The 22,575-nt window shown below is 31.7% G+C and overlaps 2 protein-coding genes and 1 non-coding gene across 5 annotated transcripts; all 3 read right to left on the bottom strand.

The window, feature by feature from the left end:
• Window positions 1–3,855: 3,855 nt before the first annotated feature.
• Window positions 3,856–11,873, bottom strand: LOC117242556 (protein phosphatase 1D). Of its 3 annotated transcripts, none has more exons than XM_033509340.1 (7): window positions 11,398–11,873; window positions 10,678–11,028; window positions 10,376–10,596; window positions 10,158–10,304; window positions 8,643–10,027; window positions 8,142–8,515; window positions 3,856–6,476 (listed from the first exon to the last, which is right to left on the bottom strand). In XM_033509340.1, the coding sequence occupies exons 1-6, from the start codon at window positions 11,699–11,701 to the stop codon at window positions 8,143–8,145; spliced, it is 2,781 nt and encodes a 926-aa protein (XP_033365231.1). In that variant the 5' UTR covers window positions 11,702–11,873; the 3' UTR covers window positions 3,856–6,476; window position 8,142. The 3 variants fall into 3 exon arrangements, with proteins under 3 accessions (XP_033365231.1, XP_033365233.1, XP_033365232.1); XM_033509342.1 differs by having other exon boundaries at window positions 3,856–5,928; XM_033509341.1 differs by lacking the exon at window positions 3,856–6,476 and having other exon boundaries at window positions 7,430–8,515.
• A 5,041-nt stretch (window positions 11,874–16,914) lies between these two features.
• Window positions 16,915–20,823, bottom strand: LOC117242472 (protein maelstrom). The gene is made up of 10 exons (XM_033509170.1): window positions 20,384–20,823; window positions 19,809–20,010; window positions 19,335–19,718; window positions 19,091–19,254; window positions 18,764–19,012; window positions 18,519–18,647; window positions 18,374–18,416; window positions 18,235–18,303; window positions 17,108–17,164; window positions 16,915–17,021 (listed from the first exon to the last, which is right to left on the bottom strand). Exons 1-10 carry the CDS (start codon window positions 20,606–20,608, stop codon window positions 17,005–17,007), a joined length of 1,539 nt encoding a protein of 512 aa, XP_033365061.1. The 5' UTR covers window positions 20,609–20,823; the 3' UTR covers window positions 16,915–17,004.
• LOC117242644 lies at window positions 17,467–17,658 on the bottom strand. Its single transcript, XR_004495312.1, has one exon. It is a non-coding gene; the product is annotated as a U2 spliceosomal RNA (small nuclear RNA).
• Window positions 20,824–22,575: the final 1,752 nt, after the last annotated feature.

Raw genomic sequence — 22,575 nt, 5'->3', positions numbered from 1 at the left:
AAGAATGTTATTCCAGATTTTCGATATATTTTTAGTTATAGAATAGGGAATTGTTATCGATTTTACCATTGATTATGAGACACTTTGTATACAATGGAAATTGAAGAGAGTAATAATAAGTCTCGTGATGAATTTCACTCAGCTAACTAATCATTTGGTATCATTTCCCACGAAATCGTGCAAGATCTATTTCGTAACTGTACATTATTTGTGCTAATACTTTTACTCGATAATTACTGGCGAGGATTACGTGTGCGGAATATGTTGAAGAAGGAAGGCAAGAATTTTTATGCAATTGCTATTTGGTGTATCATTATACGAGATCAACTTGAAAAACTTTTCTTTATAAATGTGTCGAATGGTGTATGAAAGGACAATGTAAATATCTCTATATATTTAAGTATAAGTACATAAGTATGACGTAACCGGTACTACTTTTACACGATTAATTAGTCACTAAATGGGAATTCGGAATTCTAAAAAGATATATTGTCATGAAATGTTCGACGTATCGAAATATTTGTGAATTTTCAGTAACATTATTTTTCAAGCCTTATAGATGATAAATCATAATATTTTATCGAAGAAGATAGCACAATGGTACATGTTTATGTCTGCTATTTTCGATAATCAAAACTTTGTATGTATCTGAGACGGCTTAGTTACTTATATCAACAAAGTAGTATTCCCATTTTCTATTTTATTTATCATGTAAAGCCAACAAAAGAGAATGCCATTGTTTAATGTAATACTTTTATTTAGCCATTTAAATGTTATATGTATAATATGAAAAGAACATTCTTGTGAAAGGTGGGAAAAATAATGATTAGGGATGAATTTTAATTTTTAACTTTTATTTTAATCGGATTGTGCAATTAATTTCCATCGTAATGGATACCGTGTCAAAAAAAAAAAAAAAAGAAAAGATTGTCAAACAATGAGGGTAAATGAGTGAGATAACGATGAAAAATGTGCATATTCTATATCATTAAGGATATTTTCATTAATGAAAAAACTAAGTATGTATTTTTAGGTAATGAATTGTAAATAAAATTTAGAATCTTTTCCATAAGAGTAACTCGTTCTTTAAAGAATAAATAACTTTTTTAATGTGAGTACTCTTAATGGCGTGTAATCGTATGCAGTGCACACACACATATAACATTACATACATATATTTGCAATATTTTTTTTATCACCGCCCCGTATAATCTGAAAAAGGCTATACACGTGTACATATGATCTTTCATGATAATAAGACTCATGTAGCAAATGAGTTTAGTGAAAGATTTCTCAAATGATATTTGAGATGAATTTTTAGGGAAAACGAGAGTCTGACTCGTGTTTTTGTGATAACCCTAGGGCACAAACTGACTACTATTTTAGTAATTATGTTTCACTGGTTGTAAAAAAACAAATTCAATTCTCTAGCAAATTACTTAATTTCTAATAACAGTGAAGAAAATATCATTTCTACATGCGGTACTTGAGTCCTCTTTTTAAATTTCTAAGCCTTCTCATGGATTATTTTATTTCTTTAGCAAGAAATTACGTAATCAGAATCTAGCAAGGATAACTTATGACAATTGAACGAATCATAAAATATCATTTGCCATGATCCATATATGAAAATATTAAACAATTTTTTTTTAAATTATTTTTTCTTATTATTGAAAATTTAGTAGACGATTCTTATAATGTTCTATTCATATAAATAATTTGGAAAGAAATAAAATTGTAGGTGACATGGTATTTTCACATACGAAAAGAGGGTGATTACTTTATTTTCTTGAAAACTCAGAATTCTATGAAACAAGTTCCTTTCATCCTCTTGCCTTTTTTTCCATTTATCGGGGCTTTGCAATCACGTATAATGATTGCTCATAAGTAATAACGTGTATTCTGTGCCTTATCGTCTTTGTCATTTAATGGGTATGCGTATACATATGGTGCATGAGAGTGTGTTTGAACTGAAGCACGTTAAAATGCCGATTCAATTACTCTAGATAGTTAATTGTAATAATAAATGAGTTTCATGGTATAATAAATCTTTGAAATATTCATGGCTACAAAAAGAAAAATGAATTACATTTTTAACATATAATTGATAATCGATAATGCATAATTAATTATTGTTATTAATTCTTCTAATAGCGTAGTAAATTTTACTGTACCACATCGTTATATCGAATATTTTAACATTTTCCGATTATTAATTCTTTAGAGATTCATTAAGATATAATTAAATATTCTACAAAATGTTCTCCTTTGTATGTAATTCATTTTTTCTTTTTTTTTAATGAAATATTTTCAAATGATTTGTAACACTTTGTGATACATTTTATTATTATGACTAACACATTGATGAATTCAATACACCTTTTGTAATAATAAGAAAAGGATTAATATTTCTCCTTCTATTGGATGTTCAGTCTGTTATTGTATCAATTTTTTTAAACTTCATTGATTGTATAGTGAATTAATCTTTTTTAATTAGGTACTTTTATATAAATGAGTACCAAGCTGCAAAAACATTATAAAACTATGGAAAAAATAAATAAAATTACATATATGTATTACAAATACTAATGATACAAATTTTCTGTGTTGTTACAGTGTTGTTCGTAAAACAATGTATTGCTCTTAAATAATTTTAGACTATGATCCTTTATGGCAATTCAAATATCTTCAATTTGATGAAAACTTGTAAGAATTTCCGCGTGTCATGAAAATTAAATTAGCAGAATTGTGCAATCACACTATCTTTTACCATATTTGTAAAAATATATAAAATCTGCTTTCATTGTCAATACATTTTATTATCAAAAAATTGTTTTTACATTTTGGCATAGATGCATTAAGTAATTCAGTGTTCTTAAAATGAAAGTTTGAATAATCAGAATTTGATATAATTCTCAAAATTTACACTAATTATTAAGTGAATGTTTTCCTTGCATAGAATTCTGAAAGATATATTAAAATAATTAAAAAAGATATAAATATAATGTTAAAAAAATAGTAATGCATACTTTCTAGCATACATTTTAGGTTTACAAGTTTCAGTATTATCTTGTAAAATTGCAGATAACTTTTATAAGCTTTGGATATTCTATCTGTGAGTTTAATTACAAAAAGACAAAAAGAAAGAAAAAGAAAAAATATGCACTTTGTGTTAGATTATATACAAGTACGAATGATAATTCTTCTAAGGAATCATATTCTGTCGCTTCTTATATTTCTATTTAAATTGTAATCCATCACCAATACTGTATTTGGATATCTTTGTGCAAGTGATGGTTTCAAAACAAAGGGAAAGTATTTATTATTGATATATAAGTTAAATGAATATCTAGCATGTACATTGTTATGTATGATATATAAATTAACATTATACCTTTAAATGTATGTGTATATGAGCTAAGCATATTCGTGAAAATGCCTATAAATAATATTATGAAATCAGAAAAAGAAAAATCTGACTTATTTGTGTCTCTGTATATATGTAAAATTGTATTTTTTCAAATAACAGCATAGAAATATAAACAATCGTTTAAATTATTTTTGAAATATCCAATTTGCATCTCAGTACCAAATAAGTTTGCTGAATTTTATTTTATTTGATTTTATTGAAGCATAATTTCAGTCTTCTAAGAAGTATAGTCTAAAACAATAGAAAGAACAGAGAATTAATTTGATTCTGTACTTTATTAAGAATTGTAAACTTTTTAAACATTTTTATGACAACATAAATAAGTAGATAAATATTTTTTCCATAATTCAAGAGTTATATTCAAGTTTCTAGGCAAAGTACAACGAAGGCTTATGCTGGTATTCGCGAAGAAAATATTTGCTAAAAACATTTGTATATTTCAGTTTATTTAATTAAAATATACAGATTTGAAACGTGATCACACATTTGTTCGAGTATGCCTCCTTCAACCTATGCTTAACCTGAGATAAACCGCTATAAATTTCCACTCTCTATACAATTCTGTGTTCCTCTGTTAAATCTTATTTCTTCCTTTTCCCGTTTATTTTGACTCTCAGAGAAAATACTTAATTTTTCTATTTATTTGTTTTTAATTCACGTCCTATGTAACGAATGTTAAATCTACAAACGCAGAACTAGACGGATCCTTTTTTCCTCGTCCACTCCTACATTTCATTTCCTTCGTTACTATTATAATTTCTCATGTATATAAATAAACGCTAGCGAAGATTTTCTTTATGTCTCTTATGAGCACAATCATCTAAATCTTTTTTTTTTAATTATATCTACATGTAGACGATTTACAAATATATGCGTTTTTATTTTACAATATGTATGTATATATATGCGCCTATATACTTATATATATTTACATACATATACAGTATATCTATATGTATAGATAGTGCTACTTGATCGCATGCACCAAGAAGAGATAGTGAAATGTTCTTATTTTATGTATCTCAGATTTTATCTACCTTGTAATATATTTCTTTCTTATCATTTGGTGTTTATATTTTCACTGGGTAACAATGAAAAAATTACTTTCTTCTTGGCTCATGATATATGTATGAATACACTTTATACATATATATATACAAATTTCAATGGTAACTATTGTAGGCACGTGTCATTATTTTCTTTCCTTTGTCATACTATTTTCCTCTCTGTTTTTTGAAATAATTATGTCTCTCTCTGCACTGTCTATAATAAAACAGAAAGATATAAAAATATTGATAAATTCGTACAAGCATACGCTTCTGAATGTCTTCATTTTCTTTTTTCACTTGGTCAAATAATCCCGGAGAAATGGTAAATTTTCATCAAGTATGATCACTGTACTATTTCTATAAAAAATATTCCAAAAGATAGAAGTCAACTAAAAATCATGTTATGAATAATCTTATTTTAACATAAAACACCCTCTAATCTTCAACAAACATTACTCTAGAGGATATATATATGTATATGGAACAAAATTGTAACATGTGGATGAGAATTTACCATCTCAATCTCTCTGACCATATTATTACTTCAGCACACATGCAACCAAACTTTCAAAATTATCCTGAAGTAAGTTTCACGCTATTCGCAAATTTTAAATAAACTTAAAAATAATCACCGCATTCGTAATAAATGAAAAAAAAGCCTCCAATAGAATACATTTCTATTTAACGATTTAAGCACATAATTATACGAAACATCAGCATCTCAATCATCGTTTTAACGATTCACTGTTCAACACATCTCTAATTTTGCGAACTTCGAAAGGCGACTCCTGTAAATTTTTGCGAGCAAAACGCGACTCTGCGAACCGTTCTTTCTCAGTACCCACAGTCTGCCGTGTTTCGTCCATAAAAATATATATGAACCACCTTCTGATTGTTGCAAAATTGAGAAAAAGCTAAAATTTGTTGAAGAATTATTATATATCCATACAACAAATAAATTTTTCAATTCTTTCACTCACTCGTTCGTTTTCTCTTTTTTGTAGCTGCTATAAATATAATCTAAATTTTGTATCGCATAACAGACAGTCATTTTTCGTACCGCTTCGTACCAAGATAGACGCTATTCAAAATTATCGTCGTAATTAAGCGAACGACTGAATACTTACAATAGTGAATACAATAGAATCGAACTACCTACGAGTCCCTTTTTTCTTTTTTCCTTATTATATCGAAAGACTTTCTTAGATTTTGTGCTGCCATTGTATAAAGTTAAATATAAAAATTTCATGATTATACATGCCGGTTTTCCCTTAATGTCGACCGAACGAATCTTGAACAGTCACCTCCATGCTTGGCCAAAGCGGATCGCTGTTTTACGTACCTACGTACTAGATATTTTCATTTTCTTTGTAATCTTACTGTAAGCAAATCACATTTTCTCTTTAATGACTTGTTAGTCCTCTTTGAAAGTCGCCCCCGCGTAAAACACTGGAACATTTAAAGGAATCATTCAAAATAATTTCTACAAATCACATACGCACTTGTAGTTACAGTTATCCTTTACTTCTTTTACTCTCATACTCACATATTTTATACACATGTTCGTGTTCTTTATCTTTTTCTGTTTCAAGCTTCCTCAAACTCTATAATTAACAATTTAACAAGCTAGTCAAACATTAGAAAGCATAGAATTAAGAAAGGAATCATTTAATATTAAGCTGACAATTAATGAGATACGCCGTCTTATTGGTTTCAAAAAGTTGGAAATTATTTAAAAAAAATTTTTTTAACAGAACCTGTTTTAAAACTATGCTTTTCGACCTAGTACCCAGCAGGTCTTAAGAGTTATTCATACAACAAATTCAACTTTTTACAAATTGTCCTTTACAAAATCATCTATAATGTATTGTACAATCTCTCTAATATTTTAATATTCGTTATACATTATATTGTAAAAGGTCTAACTTTACTTATGTTAAAATAGTAATTTCTTGTTCCAATTGTTGGTAATACTGGGTTCCAACTGGTTTTGTAATCTTAAACAATAATAAAAGTCTTAATATACTATGAAATAATTACTAGATAAAGCAAATGTTTAGATTATAGTATTCATTTTAATCCTACAAGGTGCTATGCTTTCTTAAGAAAGTGAAAAGTGATAAAAATGTACCTAGTTAGCTTTCTGATGGCAAAATCTGTTCAAATGAAGTAGCATGGTGATCTATTACTTGAGAAAGAGGAATATTTTACTCAAACTTGAAAACCGATAACACTGATTTCTGAAAATCAAAAACTATTCAGAAACTATTACCACGGCATGAAAAAAAGGAAGTATTGTTACATTCGGGAAATTACATACGTGGATAACAGTGGAGATATTCCAATGTATAAATTACAATCTGCAGGAATAGTATATACAATTGGAAAGAAATACACATGCAATTTATGATTGACATGACGTTAAAATCTCAGTTATCGAAACCCCGATTAATGGAACGATCGATTAACGAAAAATTCGATTATTGGAACATCGATTATTTAACGGAACGTTCGATTATTCGAACGGGTTGTCTAAGATGTAAACAAGAGAAATATGTGTTTATGTTCAATGCGTGTATGTATGTTGTGTTTTCATTTCGGTTATGCTTCCTCTTTCTCTCTAATCACTATTCATTGTATGTAGGTATGTACGATGTCTTTGGGTTATTATTAGCATTTATAGATTAGATCCTATTAGTAACGTTCTTATTGCTTACTACACACTCAGAAGCATTCGTTGCTTTAAAAACGAATTTAAGATGGTTCGAAGCACAAAGAGAGAGAGAAAGAGAGAGAGGGGGGGAGAGGGAGATAGATAGATATAGATAGAGATAGAGAAAGAGAGACAGATAGAGTACGGCTACTGAAATAATAACATTGAAAAAAGTCGCCCAGTTGGCAGCTAAGTAAGATTGGGAGACAAAAATGAACACTAAAGAAAATTGTTAAATCTTGATTCAAAAGCTTTTGTATTTGTGTAATACTAATATATCTGTATGTATCTACAAAATATTTCACATTAAATGATCTTTGTTCGTATAAAAACAGAGTTACTCAATTATCCGTATGGACGTGCCATGTCTTGTTTTGAATAATCATATTAATGTATGCATTTTTCTAAACGGAACATGAAGAAATACGTTATACTATTCGATCGATTCTACATTATTGCTAAATATCTTTCAACGTGTGAAACTATGCAAATATGAAAAATACGATCAACTCTTGACCCGTAGTGTGCCGTGGAAGTAGTAAAACTTTACTATGTATCGATAAGAAAATTGTTATCCTACTTAGTATCCTCATATACTTATTACTAGCAAATTGTTTTAAGAAGAAGTTAGAACTATTCTAAAATAGGAAACGATGGAAATCGTTGATGATTCTTATTTTTCTTTGCTTTTTTTAACAATTGGTCCATAAAATGCAAACCCAATTCCATCGAGACATTTGGAAAATTGAGACAAGAGCTTGCCTATAGCATCTTCAAGTTTCAAGATAAAATGCAACAGTATAAACGAGAATAGTTAATCTCTCTCAGTTAGATATACCTTTCCATGAAGATGAAAAGCAAGACGCAAAGTGAAGAAAAATTTGGTGAGGGTAAGAAATGATACCCTGTTTAATGTAACAAGCAGTGTAATTAATGTACGTTACCCTACCTCATTTTCCAAGACGTTTAATGCGAGATCGCGTGCTTAATGATCTAGCACTTGGGTTATAGGGTGATTTGACTCTCTTAGCCATTCCGGAACTAGAGTTACATCCGGTGTTCGTAGGATTAATCGTAGAGCAAGCTCCGTTCGCAGTATTACTGCTAGTTTGCTTTATACTGGACGACAAGGAGGAAGACCTTACTCTATTTGACTGTAGAAATCCATTATTACTAGAATGCTTCAATTTACATGGTAAAGAGAGCCGACTTTGCTTTACTATTCCGTACTGATGTACTAATTGTGGAGATATCGTGTGACCAGTTATGTCTACATTACGTGAACGTAGTGTTTTTACAGGTGTCGCTGCGATAGTATCTGACCTGGAATGAAAACAAATACAAATATATCAGGTAAGGAATTGCAAAATCACTTCGCGCAAATGCAAGCTTAGTTTCAATACAAGTTAGTAGACACGATAAAAAAAGATCAAACGATAAGGAAACTAACCTGAGCCAACGTTGCGGAACAGTCGTATTATCTGAAGGACCTATAATAGACACGGCTCGCTTTATCCTCCGCTCGTTACAATTATTCGATCGATTACTTCTTCCCTGATCCCACTCTCTTGCGCTGAGACTAGCAGCCCACAATTGTTTCAACAGACCTTTGATAGACGGCCTTCTGATAGCTTTCACTGGCGTAGCTTTTTTCTCCAAATTTCTTTGGAAGCTATTTAGCGACGGTAGCCTTTCCTGTACAGGTACAGTGGTAGCAACAGCCGTAGAACGAGCAATATTGGAATCCGTGCTAGGCCAGCTCATACTACTACTCGCGTCCTTTGTGGCTTGATTCGCTGGATCGTTCTCATCGACCGGGTTCGGACGATCCTCCGATCGCGTCCTCCTTTTAACGCATGGTTCTTGTAACATACATGACTCCTCAATCGTGTTAACTACACTCTGTGATATTGCACTGTGTCTTCGTTTAGTAGCAACAGCACTACTGCTTGTTTTGCCCGTCGAATTTCTCACACCTTCCTCCACCATGTTTCCCGATACTGACACTTTTGTACTACGCGATTTAAGTCTAGAATTTACATATGTTTTCGTTTCCAACGTACTAGCATCCCCCAAAGTATTTCGCGGATGTGTGGTTAGGCTGAGCCTTCTCGTGCTTCGGACGTCTCTTCTTGAGGTTGAGAATAATGTTGTTTGTCTGTGACGAGATCCATTTAATATGTTAGCTTTTACTTCATTCTCATTACAGCTAGTACTCGCTAGAACTACTTCATTGCTCTCTGTGGTATTAGTAACGACTGTGGAAGAATGTGTACCATTACATTCACTGGAAAATGCACTTTGGTGTATCACATTTGAAACATCAGGATCGTTTTTCATTTCTATCTCAGGTGATTGCCGAGATGATCTCGAATTTTTCTGCTCATTTAGTGTATTATCTTTAGTTATCTTTGTTGGTTGTCCCTCATTGGTCTTGGTTTTTTCTACTTTTGCCTCAAATTCGAGACTATTTACTTCTATACTGTTCTTTAATATTTCATTGGATGATAATTCTACAGGTTGAAAATTTCCATCGACCAAATTTTCTGAGATATCTGCATGTTTTTCATCTTTTTGATATTGATTTTCTTCAATTTTATCTGCAGGTGTACATATATTATCCACATATGATTCTTTTCGATTCCCCTCAATCTCATCTGAAAAAGCTGGTACAGACCGGTTAAGATCAACATAATGATTTATTATAGGGGAAGGCCTTGGTGTACTTGGAGAGACTTGATTACAGTTATGTCTTGTTGGGGCTTCTGCAAGCGTAGCTGTAGGTGTGTGCATAGTACGATGTGTTACAACACACTCTTTCTGGCTCAATATAATCTTGAAGAACCAAAAAAACAAATTTGTTTAACAATATAACCAACATCTTGCTTTGTATCTTCCAAATCATTTTTTCCTTTTTTTAATGATATTACTAAAGAGTGGATGGATAATGTTTAACCATACATACCTCACTACGAGATGGACCTGGTGGATCTAACATTAATGTAACCACGCTTGTATTATCTGCACGTAGCCTCTTTAATGACCACTTTTCCAAAGCTCTATCTACTAGACTTTTTGAAGGATTTATCCACAGTTGAACATTATCAGCTTGCTGTTTAAAATAGGAATTACAAATATGTCTCTGTACGTTTAATATCTTATTCAAGTTCCTTTTAAACATACCCCATTACATGTTTGTTGAGAAGCAATCAGATGTTTCTCATTATGTCTATCTGCAGCTTGGACAATAGCCACTGCAGCTTGGGGTGTCAACATATTCCACAAACCATCTGTTCCAAAAATAAGGCAACGATGTGATTCCACATCAATCGCAACTACTTTAACATCTGGTTCTGGAGACACAACAAATGTGTTCAACTCTGAGTTATAACTCCAAAGATCACCTATAAAATACAAAGTTGTTAATCATCTAATGATCCATACATTCTTATAGGTTTTTCCCTAATATTTTAATAGCAATATACCTAAGGATCTAGCAACAGCAAGAAATGGAATTTCATCTATATGAGTTGACCTTCGAACAGGTCCTTTGTGCCCAATACGAGGTCTGTTCCAAACAACTCTTGGAACCCCAGACTTGCTAACAACTTTACCACCAGACTGACGTATCCTCATCATTTCTGGCCCACTTTCCGGCTTATGGTCTTTGGTCAAAGCTTCTGCACGCCATTGAGGATCACCATCTGCTTGGTATCCCAATATTATGCCAGAATCTCCTACATGACCCAGGTAAATTTTACCTTTACGAATAAAGGCTATACTAGCCGTGGTCCCGGCCGTAGATGGTAATCCGGATGCGGTTCTCGGCCACTTGTCTATCACAAAAATACATCCTCGTCAACATATATTTTCATTGAGAATTCCTGTCGAAAACCACATTCTACGATTCTTTGCTTTATAACGAACAAATTGCCCATAGAAAAACAAAAGATATCGAATATTTTCTTTCAACTACTTTTTCTCAGAGTTTGAACTTTCAGGTTAGCTCGGATTACATAACCTAAATTCTAACCTAATCGAGCATAGGTGGTGGGGGAAATACGCGGGACAATGAGAGAAATTCTTCAAAAAATAGTAGATACATTAAGTTTCTTTGTAAATACGCGTGAAAAGTGATGGAATTTGGCGGGAAACGAGTGAAGTAGTAGAAATAACGGAACAAATGGCGGAAATAAGATTCCTACCAAGCTCCCGCCACATCGCATAGTGCGTGTTCACGTATCCGTCTTTGATGGCTCGCAGCACATCCTCGTCCCGATCGCTCCAAAAGTTCTTCTGCTTGACGATAACGTTCATCAGATGTTCTTTAGCAAATGTGGCAGCTTCGCCGCCTCCGTGGCCGTCGAATATTCCGAAGAAGGCATACTCCAGATCTTTGTCATCCGGTGTCGATTGAAAGGCCACGCTGAACATGTCCTCCATGTACTTACGACCGCCCTGATTACAATGTCCGGTCACTCTTAGATTAACCCCAATACTCAACGGCATGATGGAACACGCCGGTGACCACGGGATGTCAAGAAGACGAAAGTCTATCACTTCCTTTAACTACGCACTGTTTCAACACTCGACACGCACAGGGAACGGAAGCCTCGTATTTACTGGGTAGGTCTGCGCGTAGCTCGAGGGACGCACACACACTCCAACGATCATGGCCCCACACGGCACAATGACGTTGCGCGCACCGGAGTAGGGCAGGAGGGGTCGTCCCCTCCACGATTTCACCGTCACCAATGCGCCTACCACTATACTCCGACGTTTCTCGAGAATCTTCAAACCGAGTGTTTTTGAGCAACGCAATTTATTTAACTGGGAACCTTCCTTAACCTATAAACACACCTTGATTAGTCTATCTTAGAACTATAAAAAAATTATTTATTATACCTTAAGAGGTAGAAGTAATCCTTCAAATTGGTACAGTATAGTTTGTAGTTATAACGTAGTAGTAACTTCCGAACATTTTAGGTTTTCTACCGAGCCCTACTACGCCCTTCCTTAAGACTTACTTTCGACTTGATAAATTTCTTAAGTTTCAACTATAAATATTAACTACCTATATAAGCCTAATTCTTAAAGTTATTACCATTATTATTTCATAATTACAATGTATATAGTACTAGTAATTTCTGAACATTTTAGATTTCCAACTTAACTCTGCTATGTCTTTTATTACATGTTACTTTCGTGACGACAAATTTCTTAAGTCTGAGTTATAACTATCAACTACCTATACAAAATTAGTTCTTTAAATTATTAGTGTATTCTATAATTATAATGTAAATACATAGTATTGATAGTTTTTGAACATTTTAGGTTTTGAACTTAACCCTACTACATCTTTCATTATAAGTTGCTTTCGACTCAGTAAATTGTTCGAGTTTGAACCAGATAAGTATCAGCCACTTACATAGAAGCATTTTCGAGCTATTAGTATACATTATAATTACAACGTAATATTGGTTGCATCTGAACATTTTATATTTCTAATTTAGTCCTACGTCCTTCGATTCAGTTGTTAACAAATTTCTTAAGTTTGATGAAAATACTGAAATCACTCGTTACGTTAAACATTTTTGTAAAATATTGAATTTCCGTTCTGAGGCAGAAAAATTGCAGTGGCAGGGTTTCAAATCGATTGGCGCGCAGAAAGTTCCACGCGGAAGCGTATACGATATATGTATACATTATCAATGCGTTCGATAATTTGCAAAACGCATCATGTATACGTATTTCCAAGATAACTATTCCCGTTAGTTCGATTCTCATGTAGCATATGTTCCCCGACGTATAAGTTAACGTATAGCGGTTCCATAATCACGATTGGACGATTCGATTTGCCGCGCTTCGAATTTAACCGGGAAACTAGATGTGCCCCTTTGAAATTTCCAAAAACTCTCCGTAAACAGCAACTTGGTAACATTACCTCGGTTATATTACCCTCACCGACGACCACCACACGCAGAGCGGTATCGCATCCCCCTTTCGTTTCACCGTTTCCGCCCATCCCCACTGTCGTGGAAACTTTTACCCCTTCCCTTCCCCCACCATTCCCCTGACATAGGGCCGGCCCATCAACGTCGCGGTGCTATTCATGCCGCGCATCTCGGCTCACGCAGTTGCTGCGTTGCCATGTGTTCTCCGACGAACCTGAACTTTCTTGTCCAGCTGGTGACTCTCGAAGTCTCGAACATGTCTTTTGCAAAATTCTTCCCAAAATTAAAACATTATTTTACATAAATGCACATTATAACATACAATCACCTTAATTATCAAAATATGATAATTTTTTGTAAAAGAGAACCAAATTGGGGTAAGGATAAATAAAATATGGAATACTATAACACATAATATCTTTGGTCGTTTCCAGATTTAAGTTTCCCTCTTCGTTTGAATATATATTTGCATGTTTTAATGTTGTAAACATGTGATACAAGTTTGTAAGATATAGATATGTCGAGAATATAATTTGCTGTTAAGGAGTGTAGAATTATTGTTTCGTTTTTTTAGGTGGTTTTGCGGACGTAAACGGGAAATGAATGCGAACCAAGTGGAAAGCAAACATTCTGTTTTGCCAGGCTGTGCAGTTATCTCTTTCCAAGAGCAAAACACGGGGCACGTGTTTGAACTTGTTCGCCTCACGAACTGGCAACGTTGTACTTCGTTCAAAATAGCACTCCCAGCTGGCGGCTTTCGCTTAACATCCGATAGGCTATAGTTTGATGAGAACTGTTTTTGACTTTATCGCTAAAGTAGAACCGTTTTCGTTCATATTTTGTTTTCTGATTTCGTTCGCCAAAATCCACGGTTAACAATTTCTATGATTCGCTAAGCGATCGGAGATACGGTCGATATGTGTCATCGATTGCATCATCTCTTCGAAAAGATGGCTGTTCTTTTCTGCTTGGAAACAGTTATGCGGAAACACGGCAATCAGCAATTAAGCTATTTCTTTCGAATTTATTATTAATATTAGATTTGTTATGTGATTAGGACTGTTAATTTTCCAAAGATATAACTATTGCAATATCCTTATTGTTGAAGCTTGATTACTGATTGTACTGTTAAATTAATAAATGTAATAGTTTTAAAAGTAAATGAAGTTTGGAACTGTCAGAACAGTTGTCGCGCTACCATCTACCGACAATTGGCAGAATTACCGAAAGATCAGATAACAGAAAATGATACAAAAATAAACGCGTAACTAAATAAATAAAGCTGCTTTTCGCAAAGCACTGAAGTCTATTTAATATCTGTTTGCAAAAACAGTATATATAACAATTGTTGAACAAAATTTTGCTATATGAAAATTTTCAAATGGTTCTATTATACCGACGCATATTTTAATTCAATGCAGAACACTTTGCAAACAGAAAATTGCGCTGTCTTACATACACATACACAAAAGCGCGCGCGCTCACACACACACAATCTATCTATAATAATATAATATATATAATATAATATATATAATATTATAATAATATTATATATATATATCTTTATAATATTCGGTATATAATTACAATAATGATAATGAACCATTTTCATGAATATAATTAATATAATTCAAGATAAGTAATAGAGAGAATGTAAATCTTTAATTAATCCTTCCTGAATTAATTAAATAATTGAACAATTATTGAGAAGTGTTAGCAAAATACAAATTTAAGATATATTTCATATTTTATGTAGTAAGTATAAGACAATGTATGATTAATTACTAACGAAATTATTTTATTTACTATTAGTATGAGTGGAGTTATTCTTTCGCGGAACAACGGGATGCGAATTTTAAATCTGTTTCCAACGCGACGGGTTGGATGATTCAGGAACCTTCTCAGGAATTAGGAACAAGTCGGTGCAGGTTCAGTCCTGTCCAGGCAGACCTAACGACATCTTCAAAGTACTGACGTGTTGTGTTACTAAGCCAAGCCGAATGCATCGATTGTGTCAGAGAAAATTGCTTGATGACGTTTGTTTCGTGATACAGTATACCGGTCTTTTATTTCAAAAGTATCATTCACTTCGCTTTATGCGTTGATTCTCTCATGTGTAATGTGTATCCTTTTTGCAATTGAAATTTGTTTCTCTTAAATGCTAATTCTAACCTTTATGTTTACATATTATGTATATCAGTATGTATGTCAGATCAAAGTAAACTGAATATCCTACTTGAAATGTGATGTTACATTTAATAAATATATGTAGTTATAAGTACATACAAGTCGTCTGTGTTATAACATAATGTTTTGTCATTGATGGTAATTGTATTATATTATTAATAAAGTATGAGTGAAATTATTATTATGGATAAATTGATTCCTTAATTTTTATTTTGTTTTACGTGTTGGTGTTTGTAAGAATTTCTCATTTTGTAAATAAAATTTAAGACGATGTAAATATAACCAAATTTGTATATAAAAAAAATCTATACAAATAAATATATGTCTAAACCTTGTAATAAATTCCCGTAATGTAATATTAATAATACGTAATTACAATTATTTTGATAATTTGATTTTTTTATATACAATATTTCCCCTCCAGTTTTGTTTATTTTAATACAAATTTAATAAGCATATAAAAACAACATTTTGGTATAAATTATATATAATTATTTCTCTTACATAATTTTGAACGTTTTGTATTTTTATCAAAAGCACTATAGAAAAGGATAAAAGAATCTCTCTTCGATTGTCATTTTGTCTTATAGATTCTTGCTAGACTTGATGGCAACTTGACGGAAAATCAAAATATTGGTAAAGGTATATTCAAGAAAAGTGGGTATATGTATATACTTGGGAAAAGAACGGAAAATTAAGCATATATCTTTGTATTATGAAATCCTACTTATTTGCTCTGCTATCAACAGAGGCACAGGAACATTATGGAGGCATCAGACGAGGAAACGGAATTATAGAAGGGAAAATATCTATATTTCGTGATCTAACAATATCGACCCATTAGCCAATGAAATTGATAATGAATAAATAATTTCAGGCCATTCTTTTATGAATTTTTCTTAATAATAAAGTTTTACTCAAGTGTAAGTATAAAAATATAACGTATAATAAAGAATTCCATTAGTAAGGAGCTATATGTTCATAGAGTATTACCATATTGATGACTTAAAAATTAAGGTCTGTTAAATGAATTCCATCCATTTTATTTTTAATAAATAATTTTTGTTTATACATATTTTGTTTCGAAATAACATATATACATAGATAGTTATCTAACTCGGCGGCACGCCGTCGCCAATTCGAAATGTATGAGTCAGCCATGCACGCAAAGAATGTACGAATCAGCCACTTGTAAGAAGTAAGACTAATTCTACGAAATACTATCATTTATGGAAACCCTCGCATTCTTGGATAACTTTAACCTTTCTTGAATAAAATTTATACATAGTCTAAGATATATCCAAAACACAACGGCATGAAAACAGAACGAGAATTAAAATCACAAAAACTTTTATAAAGCAGTTTAGCATTCTAAATCTTGTAATAACAAAATTACAAATTATTTTGAGATTCAAGGTTTAGATAATAAAATTCACTTTCATTAAAAATTAACCGTATATTTTCTTTATGAACTTTGGTAACAGATCGTGTCTTTATCTTTCATCTTTTTTTATGTCTAAGTTTGTAACAAAATATTGTTCTTTTTTCATAAAACAAATTACACACAAGTTATGTAAGTCTTATTTGTAAGAGTGTATTTCAAAGATTCCATACGAATTTGTTGTCACAGAAAAAGTCCAATCTCTTTCGTACCAAAAGCTATTTGTCCTAACAATTTCCACGTCCTGCATACAAATGTAAAGTAAAACTTATTATAAAATCTTCAAACATAATTGTATATTAAGATTCAATTTAATATATAAAATTTTACCTCTGCCCAAAGGCAGCTTGAACTTTGTAGTATCTTTTTTAACTGTACCTCGTCCTCCTATATTGAAACAAATAAAAATTAAAAAATTAGAAATACTTCACATAAATTGTACCATACAACCCGTTAAAAGTAAAGAAAAATATTTTTACACAAAATATTAATATGTTTTATTATAATATATCTTACTGAAATTATTTGTGCACTATTTTTCTTAAGTTACTATAATTAACTTTCACATTTTGTAGATAGAAAGGCACTAACAATTAAACAAGTATTACCTTATAATCTTACTCAGAAAAATAATGTTGAAAATAACGTTCAAAGCAATAAATTCAAAAGTCACTTTATGTTTTTAAATAAATTATCAAGCCAATCCTAGCGGCACTGCAATGCTAGGCTGACTCACGACAGAGGTGGAGCAAGCACCAACCCTCCGTCAGATTCCAAAAATCAGTTTAATATTCTGACTTCCCAATGGGAAGTGTATCAGATATTAAGCTGATAAGAACAGATACTACACTTTGATCTTAGCCATAAGGCCGAGAAGCGATACCAGTTCTGATTTTCTTTCCGAATATAACATCTGTATCTCCTAAATTTCCTAGCGAGAAATGATACTCTAAAGAAACCACCTAGCGGTGGGGTTTTCAACTACTTTTATTTATGTATAGGATATAAGATAAGCATACGTCACGGTTCATAAAACTGATTCTGTCGTTGATTTAAGAGAGATTATGTAAATAAAGATATTGCATATCAAAAATTTTTGGAAATTTTAAGGGAAAGTCAATTATGTGGTATTTTTATCTAATTAATTTTCACCGAATAAACTGGTAATACGGAAATAATCTGATATTTTTCTTACACTCTATACGCAAAGTAGAATAGTTGGACACCCTAACCTAACCCTAGCCAAACTCTAACCTCACCATTAAGGGTAAGTGATTTCTCAAGGCTACCGTGTACAAAGTATACATTTTCATTGACACTTTCTTTATACTCGTTATAATTTTTTTGTTTGTTGTATACATTATAGCTTTTTAACTCTTCTTTGAAATATAGGTAATTGGAAATTCATAAAATATATTTAAAAAGAAAAAAATAATTTCTAGAAATTAATGTCTCACCAATTGGTGGAAAATTGGTAACATCGTTAAGAAGCTCGAAGCCTTCCTGTGTTCCACTAAGAGCTTTAGCTAAAATATTATAAAATATTTAGTTATATCGTACAAAATGGATGTAAGTAGGACACAAAAATATACTTACCCATTGTTTTAGGTGCACGCAATGGTCGCATTGGCAAATTTAGCTAAAAGTTCGAGAAATAAATTATTTTCAAATTGTATACTTTGTACATTCTAATTAACTGCTTGGAAGTTTAGCCGTGACGGTTTGAAACACTTGTACTTACAGCTGCAGTGTTGGATTTGGATGTACTAGCTTTAGCATGCTCAACTATGACCACTTTATTCTCCATTCGTCTATTTTTCTCTTCTTCGTAAGATCGTGTAGATACCTTATCCCTATACTCTTTGGATACCTAATTATATTGAAAAAATTTTATACTTGTCAGAATATGAAACAATATCACCCTCTCTTTCTCTCTCTTTTTCTCACATAATTTTATATACTAAAAATCAATAATTTATTACTCACTCCATTCATATCAGCAATTGTTACCCTGTTTTCCAGTATTTTTAAAGTCTTTATCTTCAGATCAATGTTATCAGTTCTTCCGCTAGCAGTATCTTGTCTATTAATGTCGAAGGAATTCTTGTATGGGCAATGCACACCTTCGATCATTTCAACATTCAGGTATTCACAGCAATAATCACATATCGTCATACCCCATCTTGTTATTATGGATTTACTGCAGTACTGAGCTACATCTACAATTTTATGGAACTATATGGAAATCAAAATAAGCTGTTATTAAGGGTATTATATAGTATTAATGATTAGAAGTATTTTTTGTATGCATACTTCACACTCGAAGCCACGCATAGTGGATAAGTAGTCTTTTGCAAATTCCGTTTCAGCAAGAACAAGAGGAATGCCACGTTCGTCTACGCTCTTTACAGCAGCATTTCGTAGTTCTCCAAACAGTGCTTCTATTGAATAGATTAGATAGTCGTCAACAGATTGACCTAAAATACAATTACTAATTAAAAATGTTGCCAAAATTTTGTATTATCTTCTGTAAACTGTTATAAATATCTATAGTTACCACTTGCTTCATTCAATCTCTGTAGCAGTGATTCCACAATAGGATATGAGTTTTTCAGAGTGAACAATGGAGGATACCTTCTCCCAGTCTTATTACGTTCCATAAATTTGGAGAACTTATCATACATAAGTGCAAAGTCATATTCTCCATCATCTAATTCTATAGGGATTTGGTGTGTTTCCTGACTAGTTTCTAATGCATCTCTTTTCCATCCTAAAGGTATTTTTACCTTTAATATTTCATGGTATACATTTTGAATACCATTTAGTATACTAAATTCTGCAATTGCAAATTCTGCAGGACAAAAGTCATACTTGTTAATTCCTATGTCTCTTCTATAAAACCAATTGACATGTATAAATATGAATTTTAAATTTTTCAAGTCTGTAACAAATGACAATATTAAATGTTAAATAATTAATCAATATCTTAAAAGTTCTTATTAGAAAAGAAGATTTAATTTGGAATACTTACTATCATGTCTTACACCTACACCAACTATAGATTCTATGTATTGAAGCATGTTTTGATGAAATTCCTCCTGTCTCTTTTGCTCTAACTCTAACTCAGCTACACTTTCACCAATTGTAGTTCTGTTGCCTACTGTCATTTGAGCTTTAATCTTGTTGTCTTTTGCTTTAGACTTATAAATTCCCTTTTCATGTGGAGGAAGCTTCTATGATAACATAGAATTATACAAAATACTGTAATTTCCACTAAAAAATTTTATCAACAAATAACTATTAAAAATCATTAATATCACATATTCTCTTGCATATCACTTTATATATAGGGACATAAAAAAATTAGTTTGAGAAATTTCTCAGTCAGTTATTCTACTGTTAAAATGACCTTTGTATGTTAACACAAACATTTACATTCAAATTCTTCTAAATGTTCATATTATGTAAGTATTTTAAATAATGATATATTTTTAAATTAGAATTATTTATTAAATTGGAATGTTTTTTATTCAAAGAATGGTACGTGGTCAGTTAAATTATTGAAATAAATTGTTAAATAAATAGCCGAAATATGAAATATATCACCTTCCAGTCTTCGCTACAAAGCGATGAAAGTTCTTTCATATTTCTTGGGACAGATATGCCACGCTTCTGTTGCTCTTTTGCCCAGTCAAGAGCAAAGAAATAAAATGCATTTTTTGACATATTGTATATAATGTTCAACAATCCACATTCGACGGAGAACCGGAAAGAACTGTTCCTTTGTTTGATTTTACATCGCATAGAGCTGACATTTGTTGGCAGTGCCATCTTCAATACTGAGGAATTAAAATAATTCGAAATACGAATTACAATCACACGTTGTTTGATTATTAATTATAAATTATGGAATTTTTATATTATATGAATATTGGATAGGACATATATTGACAGGTTGGAGGCAAAGAATATGGAAAATATTAATATTATTAATATATTGTATAATATATATATTAGTTATGAAATTATAATATATACAGATTTATTGAGAATTAATAGTGAAATTATAATATATAATCCTTATATATTGAGATTTAGATAATAATCTTTTTCAAAGATAATTTTAATTTATTATTGTGAGAATATGAAGCAGTTCTCTCATTTTTAAGATATTATACAATAATATATTCACAATAGTATTAATTAGAATTATGCTATCGACAATTCATAACGTATAAATATATATATATAGAAATAATTACTATCAGTAAATAAATATTACATATAAATAATAATAGTTGATGAAAATTAACTACATGAGTGAATAATGTAATAAAAACGAAGTTAGAGTTACATATACTTATAACTGTATATAACTGTATATGTATACATACAGTCGATCTCGAAAATATTCGGGCACTAGTATAACTTTGACTTCTATGTTCTATGTCTGAAATAAATACACGTAAAAAACAAAAATATTTTGCAATCTATTGAGGTATAGTATGTTTAGATGTCAGAAACTAAAGAACTTTTGACTTCAAACAAACCGTTATTTAAGTATTAGAAGAAATATCAGAACAAAGTGAATTTTCATCCCACAAAAATATTCGGACACCTTATAAATTATTGTTAAAAATACTAAAGTGGTAATTTTTTTAAAAAAGTTGATGTTTTACCCGATACCCCATTTGTTCAATAATATGTCTCAAGCAGTTTAATATGTCGAAGATTAATGTTTAATTGTTGGAATACAACGATATCAATCGCATGCAGATAAGGTGATTGATTGTACGGATTCTTCCGTTCGTTGCCCAGCGCCATCCCTACTAGCGTGCGTTCGTGAGATGCACAACGGCAATTAGCAGGTGCATGCTTTTTCAAAAAACGCCGGAAGAAACGTGAGGATATGGATGGAACATTCTAGATGGGCAAGTCGAGAAGCTACTAGAAGGTTCTGGAAGGTTCTGTGCCGCATGTGACGCCACACAGACACCCACACAGGTCACACTCATTACTGCATAGAGAGTGGGGTTCAAAACCTTTTCAAGGGCCATGGGTCACTAAGCCAGTCAGTCTGTGAATAACTAGCCAACTGTCTACATTCCAGAACGCACATTTACAATTCGTGTAACAATTGTTTAATAAATATCACATTATATTATTTCAAACACAAACATTGTGTTTTCCACAGATTATTAATCTTAATCCCAAGATTAAATTCTAACATTAATTAATAATCGATACTGCATTTTTTTCCTCCTCTAAACGAATTTATACGAAATTTCCCTTTAGCGTCTATTGTTGCTCCTGCCAATATACCAATATGTCAAATATTCTTGCAAATTAAAAATGCGCCTTTCTTCGGTTTATCTCGTAATGCTCAGGCAACAGTACATAATTAATTAATAAATATTTTATTCTCGATAAATTACAAATCATCTAATTTTTTATTTCTGATATCTGTGAACTGTATCGTAATATTTTATGTTATACGCTTTTACGACATTGTATGTAAATAGCAAAAAAAGAATATACTGATTTATTAACTGAGTACTGAAACATAAATCGAAGATAAATGAATTTAAAATTTGTGAGTATACTTCAGTACCGATAAGTTTTCTTTGTTGAAATTATATTAGCTGCATGTTTATTTTCTTTGCATTTCAGTCTAACGTATGGAGCTCTTTAGTTGGAACAGAATATGCTAACTCTCGAAAGCATATTAGGTATCTTTTCTAGGAATTTGGCGACTACCATATCAGTGCGCGCTCGACTTGTCCTTTTCTTAAACCGAA

This window comes from Bombus vosnesenskii, unplaced genomic scaffold (assembly GCF_011952255.1).
Source record: "Bombus vosnesenskii isolate JDL3184/JDL3185 unplaced genomic scaffold, Bvos_JDL3184-5_v1.1 scf7180000016274, whole genome shotgun sequence".
In the NCBI taxonomy this organism is placed as follows: domain Eukaryota; kingdom Metazoa; phylum Arthropoda; class Insecta; order Hymenoptera; family Apidae; genus Bombus; species Bombus vosnesenskii.
The sequence above is the reverse complement of the archived record's forward strand: the minus strand, read 5'-3'. Positions and strand labels throughout refer to the sequence as shown.